At 42.4% G+C, this 15,040-nt stretch overlaps 1 protein-coding gene across 2 annotated transcripts in view; it reads right to left on the reverse strand.

Annotated features, from left to right (window-relative positions):
• Positions 1-13,675, reverse strand: part of hook1 (hook microtubule-tethering protein 1) — a 105,390-nt gene extending 91,715 nt beyond the window's left edge. The window contains exon 1 of one of the 2 annotated variants that reach the window (XM_038794343.1): positions 13,519-13,675. In XM_038794343.1, coding sequence (XP_038650271.1) covers positions 13,519-13,563 — 45 coding nt within the window. In that variant the 5' untranslated portion in view covers positions 13,564-13,675. The remainder of the gene's footprint in view (positions 1-13,518) is intronic. The other variant, XM_038794344.1, reaches the window with a different exon arrangement.
• Between the last annotated feature and the right edge of the window lie 1,365 nt (positions 13,676-15,040).

Consider the following 15,040-nt stretch of genomic DNA (forward strand, 5'->3'; position numbering starts at 1 on the left):
GTACAAATCAGGTGCAATTCAGCTCTGGCGGGAGAACATGGAGCTGAATTCCCAATTCTGGGGCTATGTCTCCATGCCGGCGTGGGAACGGTGACAAAATGGCGTAAAATGGCCACCAATTCCCCGTTTTGCTGGGGGCTAGCATGCCGGCAGTGTAGAGCACCCGGTTCTAGCTGCCGATATGGTCCGGAGAATTGCCAGGTCCATGGCCATGCATGCGCACGGCTTCGGCCTGCAGGGGCCGCGCCTTGCTACTTGATACAGGCCACACAGCCTGTGAAATAGCCCCCCCTTTGGCTGGCACGGGCACCCCAGACCACCTCCCCCCCCCCAACAGTGCCCCAGCCCCTAATAAAGTCCCCTCGCCGACGGATCGGCCCTCCCCGACTGTGGCGGTGCTGGACTGGGTCCGCAGCCACCACGCTGAATTCGCAACAGATGAGACCATGAGAGACCCATACCGTCAGGAACTCGGCCGGTCGGGAGCGGAGCATCAGGGGGTGGACCTCAGGCAATGTCCTGAGGCCGTCGATACGTGGCATGGCATACTCTCCGAGTACGCTGCCTTGGAGGGGGCGGAGCATCGAGAAAGCGACGCCGCCCCCGATTTGGTTGGGAACGGGCAATCTCCAGCCAATCGCCGAACATGATTTCAGCATTGGCGACCGGATAATCCAGCCCATAGTCTCCCAGTCACACAAACGGTGAATCCTGCTCACCATCTGCAGTGTTAAATAAAAAATAGTACTTGCTATTTCACTCTGTCTGTTGACATAAGGCTATCATTACATAATTAGGGCTGCATGACTGATTTCACAATCTATCATTATCACAATGGGGTGCTTATCAGTTCAGTCTGATTGACAGCTTCAAGTTGTCATAAACACCATGAAGTTGGATTATGAATACAAATGTTTTTTTTCGTAAGGAATTAAAGGAAGTTAAATATAGTGAATAGGTTATGAGTTTTTTTTTAAATATTGAATTCATCAATGGATACTTAAGAACATTATTTAGTGTTGGCATGGTATGAGATCTGCCCACGGTGGATACTGGGCAAATGGCCAATGTCAGTGTAAGGGAAAAGGATGCTGGATGGTTGGGAATGAGTTGGCATCAGGACTATAAAAGGGCCATAGGTTGGCATGGAGGATATGAGGGGCTATTGGCCATAGAAAGCCATAGGGGGCTTGAATGGGCCTGGGGGCATGAGACAGGATGGATTGGCACGGTGAGTATGTGGGCCAGTCAAGTTGATGCGAGGGGCGAGGATTTAGGAGCTGATATCGTCGACAAAGTGCCAGGGTACAGAGGCAGGCCGTCCAGCAAGCCTGCATTCACACCTGACAATTTCAGAACTCTTTTCAGGGTCACTCACCACGTTCCCCCACTGCCCCCACCTCACTATATCCCCACCCTGACCCCCACCCTGACACGTTTCCCAGATATCCAAAAGCTAACATTATTGTTCTTCACTTTTGAGAGTATCTACACAGATCTTTCAGTTTTACCAAAATGAATCTAAATGAAAAAAACGAAAAGAAAATAGAAATAAATTATACTATTCTTTAAAAACAAATGCACACATGCATTTACAATTTATTAAATGCCTGCATAAGAAGGTATCCATGATAAAAGCATGATAAGGGGCTGGTTTAGCACAGGGCTAAATAGCTGGCTTTTAAAGCAGACCAAGGCAGGCCAGCAGCACGGGTCAATTCCCGTACCAGCCTCCCCGAACAGACGCTGGAATGTGGCGACTAGGGGCTTTTCACAGTAACTTCATTTGAAGCCTACTTGTGAAAATAAGCAATTTTCATATCATTTCATTCTGTCAACATTATGAATATGAATTTGAAGATCATTTGGATTGGTCACACTATTTGTATCAAATGAATTCTGAAAGCTCGATTCTCCGCTGCCCACGAAGGGTCAGAGAATAGCGGGAGGGCCTTCCCGACATTTTTCCCGACCTCCCACTATTCTCCCCCCCCACGGCCGCCCCACAATACGAATCGCTGCTCGCCGTTTTTTACGGCGAACAACAATTCTCCCCTGGCCAATGGGCCGAGTTCCCAGGCCTTTACGGCCGTTTCCACGAACGCAAACACACCTGCTCTCACCGTTCGTGAAAACGGCCGCAAAATGCCGTCCCGGACAACTATGGCACCGATTGGCACAGCCGCACCACGGCCGTGCCAAGGGTGGCATGGGCCCGCGATCGGTGGGCACCGATCACGGGCCGTGGGTCCGATACCCGCGCACTCTTTGTTCCTCCGCCGCCCCGCAGGATCAGTCCGCGGGGCGGCTGAGGGGCATGACGGCCCGCGCATGCGCGGGTTTGACGCGTCTGCGTGATGACGTCATCCGCGCATGCGCGGGTTGGAGCCGTCCAATCCGCGCATGCGCGGCTGACGTCATCGTGCGCGTCAGCCGCCGTGACCCTTGGCGCGCAGGCTTAGCGACGGTCGCTAAGCCCACGATGCCGTGCTTGCCCCGCCCGGGGGGGGGGGGGGGAGAATCGGGTCCCGGGAGGGGGCATGGAGGCTGCCTTTACGACTCTCCACATTTGCGGAGAATCCCGCCGAGTGTGTGTGAAATAGGATGCTTTTATACTGGCCTTGCTAACTCCAAGAAACAGTAACCACACTCTCAACTAACTGCATGATGTCACAAACCTCAAAAGTTAACATTGCACTTCATATGGTCCATCTCAGAATGGAACTCCATTCACATTAAACCATGTAGTTAAACTATTCCTCCATTGCTCCATCACAGTGGCCATAAAACAGTGGTTTTATGTGAATTTCAGAATGGAGCCAAAAGCTCAGAGCTGATGTGAGCAATTGGTTCCTTCCTCAATTGAGCTTTTGTAGTAAGAAACATAACATGCTGGACAATCTCAGCAGGTCTGATAGCATCTGTTGGGAGAACTGGAAGCTAATGTTTCAAGTCTGTTCACTCTTTTGTCAGTGTTAGAGAGAACTGGAAATGGGTCAGATTTATACTGTAATAGGGCTGGATAGGGGGCCAGGGATAGGTGGGCATTGACAAAAAAGTTAAGGACAGAAAGACAAAAGGAATGTAAATAGGGGTGATTAAGGCGAAGAAGGGTGCTGATAGTGGCACTTAGAGAGATTAGAGTGTGTGAATAGTAGAACAAAGGTGAGCAGTGTGTAGAACAATAGAATTCCTACAGTGCAGAAAGTGGCCATTTGACCCATTGGATTTGCACCGTCCCTCTCAAAGAGCAACCTACCAGTCCCACTCTTGGCACGGTGAGGCAGCAGTGCTAACCACTGTGCCACCCTTTAAAGAGCGTTAAAGTGTTAAAGGACAACTAGGAACAGTTGGCCCAAGTGGGGGGAGGGGCAACAATGGTGTGGGGAAATAGATTAATGGAAGAAATGAAATGGTGAAGGTGGAGAAGAGAGTTCAAGCTTTAAAGTTGTTGAACTCAATGTTTAGTCTAGAAGGTTGTAACATGCCTAATCGGAAGATGTGGTTCTGTTCCTCCAGTTTGAGCTGGGCCTCCCTGGAACACTGCAGCAGGCCAAGGGCGGACATGTGGACGTGACAGTAGGACAGTGAGTTGAAATGGCAAGCGACAGGATGATCTGGGTCCTGCTTGCGTACAGAGCGGAAGTGCTCTACATTTAGTCTCTCCAATTTAGAGTAGACTGCATTGAGAGCAGCAAATGCAAGAGACCAGATTGAAGGATGTGCACATGAAGCCTGCCTCACTTGACTTGTGTTTCTCCATTTGAAAGCAGAAATTATATTAGTTATTAATACAGGGACTTAACTAAATAGCCTTGTTTGGTTGTGGTAGGACAATAAGAGTCACCTGCCCAGAATGACCAATTGAGACTCAGAATGGGGAATCACCCCAGGGGGAGGAGTTCTCTTTGGCAGAGGCACTTTGGAACTAGCTGGATTAAAGAAATCATGTTGAATTGGGCTGAGATTTTTCAGTGAGGAAAGGTGGACTGCCCGAACTGATAAAAAAATATGGCAATGACTTTTGTGATGAATTAGGCAAAATTAGACAGCTACAAGCTAAGATTTATGTGGGTCCGGAGGTAACCGGAGAGGGGCTGGTTTAGCTCACTGGGCTAAAACCGCTGGCTTTTAAAGCAGACCAAGCAAGCCAGCAGCATGGTTCGATTCCCGTACCAGCCTCCCCGGACAGGCGCCGGAATGTGGCGACTAGGGGCTTTTCACAGTAACTTCATTGAAGCCTACTCGTGACAATAAGCGATTTTCATTTTCATTTCATTTTTCAACCCCCTAATTCTTTACGGCAGAACCAGTACCACATGCCTTACAAGAGAAAGCGGATACTGTGTTAAACAGTTTGGAAGAACTAGGAATCAGCCAGACAGTCCAGTTCTCAGAACAGGCAGCACCTTTAGTCCCTGTATTGAAACCGACTGTCCACATTTGCGGTGATTACAAGTTAGCAGTTAATCAGGCTGCCGAGCTGGTAAATATACAATCCCGAGAATTGAAAGTTTATATGCAAAGCTGGCAGGACGTTAACCTTACCCAAAGCTGGGTATGAGTCAAGTGTACCAGTAACACAAATTAGATGACACTTCCCAGGGTATGTCGCGATAAACACACACACACACACACACACACACAGCCTATTCCAGTACATGCGCTTACCATTTGCCGTGTTTTTAGCAATATTCCAAAGGACACTGGAGAGTTTGCTACAGGAGCTGCATACCTTAATTATATCCTTATAACTGGATTGACAAAGGTGGAGCATCTAGCAAACCTAGAAGAGGTGTTAGAGATTTCAGGAGGCTGGAGCTCGCCTTGTAAACGGCCTTCCTGTTTATTTCCTTTGTTCCAATTTCTTTTTATTTTTGGTCCATGGATGTGTCGGGATGTGCTTCTAAGCAGAAGAGTGCTTGCCTGGACTGACAGTTCCTAGTATTTTGGAGAGGAGAAACCAGAATCATCGATGCTGAGTGAATCTTCGGAACCGGTTTTGGAAAGTCAATTTGATTGACTATCAACCTGTGGGTTGACCAGGGACCGGACAACAGTCAGTGATTCTTGCTAGGTTATTTTTTCCCGAGATTATCTGCCAGAAGCCTCCAGACCTTTGAAGGAACAGAAGCTGTTTTTTCTCCCTCTCTCTGGTGCTAGTTCGTCGCTGCCTCTGTGAGTGCAGTGAAGATAGTTACAAGCTGAAGGAAAATAATGTATCTAACTGAAAGTCGATCTTGAGAAAGAAATTAACTGCAAGACATCCATCTGAATCAAAGATCCTTATCCTTCTATTTTATTTACCTCTCAACCACCCTTTTTCCTCTGTGGTGTTTGTGTGCGTAAAGTGGGGCGAGTTAGAAAGAGGGGCGTAGGGAATCAGACAGCAGATAGCCAGTGTATTTTTTGTCTATTTAATTATAATTACTGTTGATAATAAAAGGTTACTTGAGTTTAAATTTTGCAAACCTGATAACTGTAGTCAACTTAACTCAACCAAAGCCAGACAATCAAATCTAATTTCACGTGTGTTGCGATTCTGAGCCAAGTGGGGCTGGAATTGACCACACACTAGCCCAGTGATGAACCATCAATCGAACGCGAGACGAGTTGCTGTACAAAAGTTAGGCTTTAATAAGCTAGAAGTTAGCCCTGCGGTCGACTACAGTAAATGGACGACTGCCGGGCATTCTGGGTATTTATACCTCGCTCTGGAGACGGGGTTAACTTAGCCTCTCGACCAATCGGAGAGCCATCACATGACTGGTCTCAACCAATCGGTCGAGAGGCACATGACCGACCAGGGCCAATGGTAAGCCAGTGTTCTGCACCAATGGCAGACAGCTATGCAAATCATACCACCACACCCAGGGTGTCCTAAGTCTCAAGAAAGTGAAGTGCACTTTTTAAGCCAGTGAGTTGAACTGCCTGGGTTTGTTGTTCAATAATCATGCCTCTAAAAGTACATTATCACATTGGTCATGGAATTTTTAAAGTGTAACTTATATATGCTGCTAATTTATATGGTTCACTATCTGTCTAATAAAAATATATTGCTTATTTTTTTAGAGTTTAGGTAAGGATCTGTACAGTGAAATATGCATGCAAAATAAACTGCAGCAAAATTAAAGTGAACTTTGAAACAACTTAAATTCCATAATTATTAATACTCAGCTTTCAGTGTTTAAACTGGGTTGAAATCAAGTGAACTATTTTATTGTACCTCGTCCGCAAGCATTCTCCCATTGCTTCCCATTATACCCACTCTAGACACAAGCATGAAAATGGAAAATGGCTGCTCTGTATGGAAGGAGGACAATCCTCACAGGGCCTTCATCTCATTTTCCTGAGGGTACATCTGCACCAGGCACAAAGGCTCCTCAGAGCATCCCAACAAAACCTTTGGACTGTTTAAAGGAAGTGGAAATCTTGCACCACAGGTTTCTGTCTATTGTTCTTTTGGCTTGTTCCGAGGAACTGAATGGTGCCAAAGCGTAAAGCCAAGGAGAATCAGCCCCTCAGTTTTTTAAAAAACACTTGTAATTTTAAAATGTTGCTGAGGTGGGGAATGTTTCTTTTTGGAAACAAAATAAATATCACAAAACATAACTGCTTTAAAACTTACATGATTAAATATTAGAGCTGAATATTGAGTATCTAATTAAACACTAACCCAAGTTTCTGTCTGTGAAGTTTCAAATTGGTGTCACAACAATATAAAAAATAATATATCATGCATAGTTTAAGATGTTGTTTTAAAACTGATGTTAGATGTCTTAGAGTAATGTTCAAGAAACATACCCATGTGGTAGGATCAAGTAAATAAACCACGTAAATAAACCACGGCAGCATAGTGGTTAGCACAGTTGCTTCACAGCTCCAGGATCCCAGGTTCGATTCCCGGTTGGGTCACTGTCTGTGTGGAGTCTGCACGTTCTCCCAGTGTATGCGTGGGTTTCCTCCGGGTGCTCCGGTTTCCTCTCCAAAGATGTGCAGGTTAGGTGAATTGGCTATGCCTTTGGTGCCCAAAAAAGGTCTTGTGGGGTTACAGGGATGCGGTGTGGGGATAGGGATGAGGTGTGGGGATAGGGTGGAGGTATGGGCTTAGGTGCGGTGCTCTTTCCAAGGGCCGGTGCAGACCTGATGGGTCAAATAGCCTCCTTCTGCACTGTAAATTCTATGATTCTATGAAAAGTGTGACTTGAGAAGGTCAGTTTCATTAGTTGTCTTTTATTTATTTATAGTAAAAACCACTGATGATTGTTCCCTTGACATGAGGGAACAAAAAGAATGCTACATAAAAATGTGTTGAGTCTGAAATATGATAACAGTCACAGAGAAGGAAATTATTCCTTCCCTCCTAGAGTTGATGACCCACCATTAAAATACTTTGAGCACAGCCTTTCATACAACTACGGTGGAAGGTGTTTCAGATCTTTGATAAATCAATAAACACCCAAATCTACCGTCCAAATATCTGACCATCTAATTTTGCTAGGCACCTTGCAAGACCTCCACCAACAGCAGATTTGTCTCACTTCTCATACAAAACTTATCTTTGAGTTTCTTCTGAACTTTTTCAGTGTTAACAAATAACCTTGCTGTCTTTCTGCTCATAATAAATATGATTGTCATTTGAACACACAAGCCGGAGTATAAGCAAGCACAGACAAAGTGCTTTCTCTGAAAAGTAAGGGGAAAGGATTTATTTAACTTACAAACCGCTCAGATTTTCAGAATCCTTATATCACACAAGGAAGAAAAAATATAATTTTTTTGTGCTTCCTAAATGTCGGTTAATTATCCATTGGAATGGTAACCAGGTTATTGACTGGAACATTATAGACTGGGACACCAGTATGCTACGTCTCCATCAGAGAGTTATTTTACGCGAGAGGCAAGGGAATCCAAAGTTTATTGTTACAATCTGGCTTGCAGTTAGTCTTTTTCTTTCTTTTCTGCTATGCTGCCTCAACAGATTGGCATCAGCATTGGTGAATATTACCGTTAGATAAGGAAATGCAACGCTGCTCCCAGGATTCCACATGGACCGCACGGTTTTAAGAAAAAAGTTATTTGTCTATGTACCCTTATACCATCTTTCCTATTTCAGCTAAGAATAAAAAGCAGTCTTGGGGCAGCCAGGTATTACACATTCGCAGGCCTTTCTCATCATCATTGCCTCAAATCCTGAAAATCAGGACTTCAATGTTTATGAAAGGAAAATACCGCGAATGTTGGAAATGAGAAATAAAAGCAGACAATGCTAAAAATACTCAGCAGGTCCTTCAACATCTGAGAAGAGATAAAGAGAGCAAACAATTTCAAAATCTCAAAATCATGGATGGCTGAAGTCAATGGAATAAAAGTAGCAATGGTAGCATGGTTAAGAAGTTGGGTGAGTGACAGGAAAGAGCTCGCAGTGCAGGGAAAAAGGTTGTTTTTGGACTGGAGCAAAGTATATATAGTGGGATTCCCCAGAGATCAATGTCTCTGCTTTTCTTGATAGAAAGCACAATGACAAAATTTGTGGATGACACAACACTTGGAAGTGCTGTGACCTATAAGGAGGACAGCTTAACATAGTTGGTTGGTGCAATGGGCAAACATATGGCAGCAAAAATAATGTAGAAAAGCGTGAAGAGGTACATTTGTGGAGAGGCAATATATAATAACGGTACAATTCTATAGGGTGTGCAGGAGCAGAGAGACCTGGGACATGAGTGCTCAAACCATTGAAGGTGACAGGACAAGCTGAAAATATGCACAAAAGCAAGGAATTTATAAAACACTTGTTCAGCCTCAACTGGAATAATGCATACAGTATGGGCATCACAATCCACACTTTAGGAAGGATGATAAGACATTAGAAAGGATGCAGAACAAATTGACAAGAACTATTCCAGGAAACAAGGGACTTCAGTTACGAGGATAGACCGAAGCTGGGCATTCTTCTTCGAGTAAGTTGAGAGGAGATCTGTCACAGGTGTTCAAAATCATAAGAGTTCTGAACAGAGTAGATTGGGAGAATCTTTTCCCACTCCCTGAAGGGTTGAGAACCAGAGTATACCAATTTTAGGTGAATGGCAAAATGTGACAAAGAGAAATGCATTTTATACAATGTGTGGTTTGGATCTGATATGCACTACCAGAGAGTGTGATGGGCACTACCAGAGAGTGTGATGGAGGCAGATTCAATTGTGGCTTTCAAAGTGCAATTGGATAATGATCTGAAGAGAAATTATGTGAAAGGCTGCAGAAAAAAGGCAAGGGAGTGGGATTAAGATTTCCTTGTAGAGAGCTGCCATAGATACAATTACCAACATAGACTATGAGATAACCATTCTGTGATTCAATGATAAGCTATGTCTTTTTTTTATTTTGTATTTTATTTATATTCTTCATAAATTCAGATTTTCATTTTAAGGGCTGAATGTACAATAATAACTTACATGCATTTGGTCATTTAACAAAGTAAAAAATTCTAAGGTGTTTCACAGGAGTGTTATTAAACAAAATATGTTATGTACATTAGGATAGATGTGTTCAGAAATAGAGCTGGTTTAAACAATTTATATTTGTACTTGTAGGTATTAGAAATAGGGTAAAGCTTTAAGTATGTTTAATTTTGTGTTTTTGTATTTGAAAGGGTTGATGACTTCAGTTTGGTTTCGACGTATGTATGGTGATAAGAGTTTACGACATGAAAGCAAAATAGGCTTAAGCAAAATAGGTTGTTACTTAGCAACCAGAGGCCACTCTGGAACAGAAAGCACCTTTACATTGATTGTAAACTGGATCCAGGAGAAGCTGGATAGAATACAGGAGCTGCAGAAAGCAGACTTCCCAAAAGAACAAAACAAAATTCAGAAACCAGGGAGTTGGGACCAAAATATGTCTCAGGGATTGGATTTGTTGGATTTGTTTATTGGCACGTGTACCAAGGTACAGTGACAGAAAGTTAAAGAAATGAAGAAAAGAAGAAGTTGAATAAGGTTCTGTTCAGTGAATTTAAAGTAAAAAGCAGAGAAAGTGCTGAGTTCAACAGACAGCTGAAAAACCAGACTTAAAGTTGATAAGTGAAATTTTAGACTTCTGAGGCAAATCAAAAGTTTGGTGACATCTTTAATATAACGTGTGAAGCAGTAATGGTCTCTTGGCATGGCTGGGTACTTGAGAGATTGGGTGGAAGCTTGAATGCACGTGCCAATCAGAGGCACAGGAATACTGAAAGGACAGATTGAAATTCCGGAGGTGGATCCTTGGTGAAGGCACCAAAGAGAAAGTGTTGTTTGGGAGAGGATTCCAAGTGAGTTCTTTGAGAGTGAAGTTTGAAAACACTCATGTGGATGTCAGAGTCCCTATGAGATCAGTTGGTTCACAGTGTGACAAGCATCTGAGGGGGATTTGATGAAAAATCCAAGAAGTTATACTGGGTGGCATCTATCGCTAGGTTTCAGAGTGTGGTGTGTTTGATCACAGTTAGCCTATTGATTTACATGGATTGTGTACTTATTAAGAACATTAGCATATAAGATATATTTTGTAACTTGCGCTCTCTTTGCAAATGTATGTACATCTGTAAAAGTGGTGTTTAATAAAGGTTTTATTATTTTGTTAAAAGTTCATAGTCAATCCATCCTGTGATTCTCTTCATCCATGTCCCACAAAAAAAAGAAAAAAGTTATGATTATATGAAGCCAGTGTTCTGCTCTGGGACCCGACTGTCCAGTAGTAACATCAGCTGGGATCATAACAGATGACCAAAAGCTTGATCAAAGAAATAGGTTTTTTTGGAGGGATCCAAATCTTAGATGCCAGGACTCACCATTCTTGGGTGATCCTTTCTCTCCAGAGGTAAGTCTGCATGACATTCTCCCCCCACAGTGACAGCCCAAATCAGAAACTTTGCATTATGAGATAGGAAACAAAATATTTAAACCCTCATTGCCAAAAGGCAACATGTTGCTGCTTCAATGCACTGAACCGCCTCAGTGTAAAATTAAAAATAAAATCACTTTAACAAAATCATCATTTTAAAAACTTAAATCTTTCAAAAAAATCACCACTTTAATTAAAGTAACAAGTCATGTCTCAAACAAAATTGACATTTTGAAATATAATTATCCTTTTTATCAGTCCTAATGTGAAATTCATGTATCATCCTACTAAGATGGAACTGGTAGTACTCAGTAGTCGATAGAACATGTCACAATTTTGAACTGCATCACTTGGATGAGATTGATAGTAGTCATTCAGTAAATTGTTAGCATACAGATTAATAAAACATTTGTGAATCATTACCAACACAATATTCAAAATTGTGACAGACAATTTTGAATATTGTGTTGGTAATGATTCACAAAAGTTTTATTAAGAATGATTCAATCACAAATCATTACTATATGAAACATGTCAACAATGTGTCCAATCATCCTTCCCCCCCCCCCGCGCCCCCCTCTCCCCCCCGCGCCCCCCTCTCCCCCCCCCCCCCCCTCCCCTCACCTTCACCTTTCTTCCATCCCCACCACCTCCAAACTTAAAATTGTTCTCCAAAGAAGATTTGACGAGGATTTGGTCATTCAAGCCACCATGGATCATATCAGGTAAATAATCAAAGTTAGGTCAAGGAATAAATATTCAATGACATCAATCTAATATTACAAGCTGCATTATTAAATCCTGACTTGCACCTCACAGGTGACTATTTTTGTATTGATTGCAGTGTAACCATCAACAAACTAGCATAAACATAGGCTGCTATGAAACTCTGTCTACATTAATCATCAGAACTTTCTATCACATCCACAGGCAGATGTTCATCCATTGTCCCTAAAAAGGAGTTCCTCAACATAGCATTGACAGTTGTTTGGTACGACCAAATTTGAATACTGCTGAAAAGAGACATGTTGCCAAATCTTTTCGTCCTGCACTCATCAGGACAAATGCAAAAATGCCAAATTTCAAATGATCACAACAATCTTGACTACAGGAGAAAAGGGGAGCTAATTTATTGGTAGATTGACTGTTTAGCCGAGGCATTGCCGTGAAGAAAGTAACAGGGAACTATAGGCTCCCCAAGCTGCCGGATAAGTCAAGCAAGGCTTCAGCATGTTCCTTTTCTTTGCTGAAAATGGGTCCTGGCAAATGAATGTACGTCACTTCTGGCAAGTGCAAACGAATCCCGTTACAAGCTTGATCAATCATCTTAAATTGTTAGCAAAGATATGAGCACGCTCATATCAAGTGCTGTCCAATTGTGGAATTACATCTCACAGTTGACATTTTGGTGCTGGTGTCATGCAGGTATGTAGGGCATACATCCCAATGAATGGCTGATTGAATCAAACTGCCTACTATGAACAGCTAAAGGTACATGCCGAGTACAGACTGTCCTTATACAACCCATGCTTGACAACTCAAAACAAAACATCTACTGTTAGATGTAATTCCACGATTGGGCAGCACTTGATATTATTTATAAAATGAATTTAGCCATACAAGTTCATCTAGTAATCACAATTACTGATTTACATTATATACTGAGTATTATATTCCTAAATTAGCATTACATTAAATCTTATAGTACTTTGTGGGACTCACAAGAGGGTGGAATATATTTCTGTAAATTTAAAATACAGGATAAAACTACACCATTGGGCAAAGCAGCATGTGATAGTGGCTGAATGCCTGTATATAATTGAGCTTGCTTTACATGAGAACTGTTGTACCATGGCTTGCTCTTCTTTAAAGAGAATCTTACACATGAAACTTTTAGAAGTCTAAAAACTCTTAATAACCGGCAATATGTGGTAAAATCAGTACTTCGCTGTTGTCTTAGTAATATAAAAATAATTTCCCTATTATTATTGAAAAAAGGCACCAACATCTTTGCCATTTCACTATATTTTCCAATGAAATCAGAGATCAATGTTCATTTTCACCCATCTGCAATTTAATTGCATTTCCCTGGACAATAGGTGGTCTAGGCACGGCATCATCTTGTTCCTATCTGACAAGGAGACCCAAAGAGAAAAAAACAGGATTGATTGTTTAGGGAGCCAGTTCAATCAACCAGTTATTTAGAATTGTATTCTATAAGTGTTTTGTTTTCTCCCCTTCTTAAATATTTTGCAAGGTAAATTATGCTTATTTTAAAATAAAAAATAAGTACAGTATACTGTCTCATTAATAATGGCAATGGAGAAATCAGCTCAAGCTTGTTTAAACATTACTTTAGGCCTGTAAACTATTTCTCGTGCATTTAGATATTTTAAATCATATTTCTAACTTTAGTTCGACAAATGCAACAATCAACTTAGTGGTTGCAGCACCTTTGTGGTGTATTTAGACAAAAAAAAATAGTCGAGAATGTACTCGTTGTCGTGCTTGCTCAGGGTCATAATGGCTGTTTGAAAGCCTAGCATTACACCTGTACTGGAGCACAGCACAGGTGAGCCAAACGGGGCTGCAAAGCAAGAGGTGTTAACCTGGACTTGAGCAGCACTCACTCACCCAGATTATCAAGCTGTCGCATAGGTCCGATTTATTCACTTCCATCAGCCTTCAATTCATTTATAAAATACACACATACACACAACTTATTTTAACCTGAACCTTCCACCTCTTCCGTCTGATCCAGGGGGAAATTATGACACAGATCGACAGCCCAATGGCTACTGAAAGCAACGACAGCTGGATAGGGAGGGAGCCCACTGGCTCGCCTCGATGATTGACATTTGTAATGTCCATTCAGGACCCGTGCTGTGGTTGGAGATCTCGCCCGCCTTCCTCACCTGAAATGGAATGAAGAGTCTCCCGTCCTGTCAGGTAAATCGTGGCGGACTTTCAGGCAGAGCTGCTTTAAGAAGCGCGCAGCATTTGGGGGAAAAATGCAAATAGTGCTATTAAACAAATAAATGCAAAATATACAGAATTTGCACGATCAGCTTTTCAAAACATTTCAGTTAAAGTTTAATAATTATTTCAAAAGCACATTTGGTCAGCATTAAGGTGACTTTAAATTCAAGAGAGCGATTTAATAAAATTCCCCTTTCACATACATATTTTGCAAACGTATCAGTGATGCATATATTTTTCCGGATCCACAACAGATCCATTAATATTTTAATCTGCACTGAAGGGGGGGGGGGGGGGGGTTGGTGGATAGCTCATATAGCTGCTTTGAGCTGTTGTATTGGTTGCATGGTTTGTCAATCTCTGGGAGAAGCTTTGAGGAAGTGGCTGGGGGGCGATTCTCTCATTTGCACCAGGCACTGCCCTATTGCTTGCCTTGCGTAACTGCAGCTCTTCAGTCTGCCTAGGACACAGTCTCTCCTGTCTGTCCTCAAGCAGAAGTGGAGTTACATTTCAAATGCCCAAGTATAGAGCGCTCCCACCATCGTTTCTACTCGTAAACCACACACACAGGAAATACTTTAATACTCAGCAGGCCTGGCGGCCGCAGTGGAGAGAGAACAGAATTAACGCGGGGGGCCGGGGAGACTTGAACTCAAAACCCCATCCCAGGCCCGAAGTATCATCAGAAGAACTATCAAGCATCACAGATGTAAAAGGTTTCATAGGTCATCGGCCTGAAACGTTTTTTCACCTTCCCTCTCCAAAGACGTTGCCTGCCCTTGCTGAGCATTTCCAGCACTTTCTGGTTTTCATTCAGATTTCCAGCGTTCCTTGCCCTCCACATAAAAGGGTCCAGGTGGTCTTGTTTGCAGACTTTAAAAAAAAGTTCAACAAGGTTAACTATAATCTTTTGAGATACTAGATGGTCTGAGAGAACTTTAGAAGTGTCCATTTCTATAGAAGCAATCGCCAACAACACAAAGCACTTCACAGAAAATCATTTCACACGCAAGTAACTCCTGTTGTAAAATTGGTTTCCGAGAAAAATTGATGTTATGTGAAAGCTAAGTAACTGTAGAAGTTTATGTTGATTCAGAATTCTGGATTGATTCGATTTTTTTATATAAGAGCAATGAAAAGGAAATAATTGGTACATTGAAATTCTTTGTCCCAGAGT

The sequence above is a fragment of the Scyliorhinus canicula genome, chromosome 4, assembly GCF_902713615.1.
Source record: "Scyliorhinus canicula chromosome 4, sScyCan1.1, whole genome shotgun sequence".
Classification (NCBI taxonomy): domain Eukaryota; kingdom Metazoa; phylum Chordata; class Chondrichthyes; order Carcharhiniformes; family Scyliorhinidae; genus Scyliorhinus; species Scyliorhinus canicula.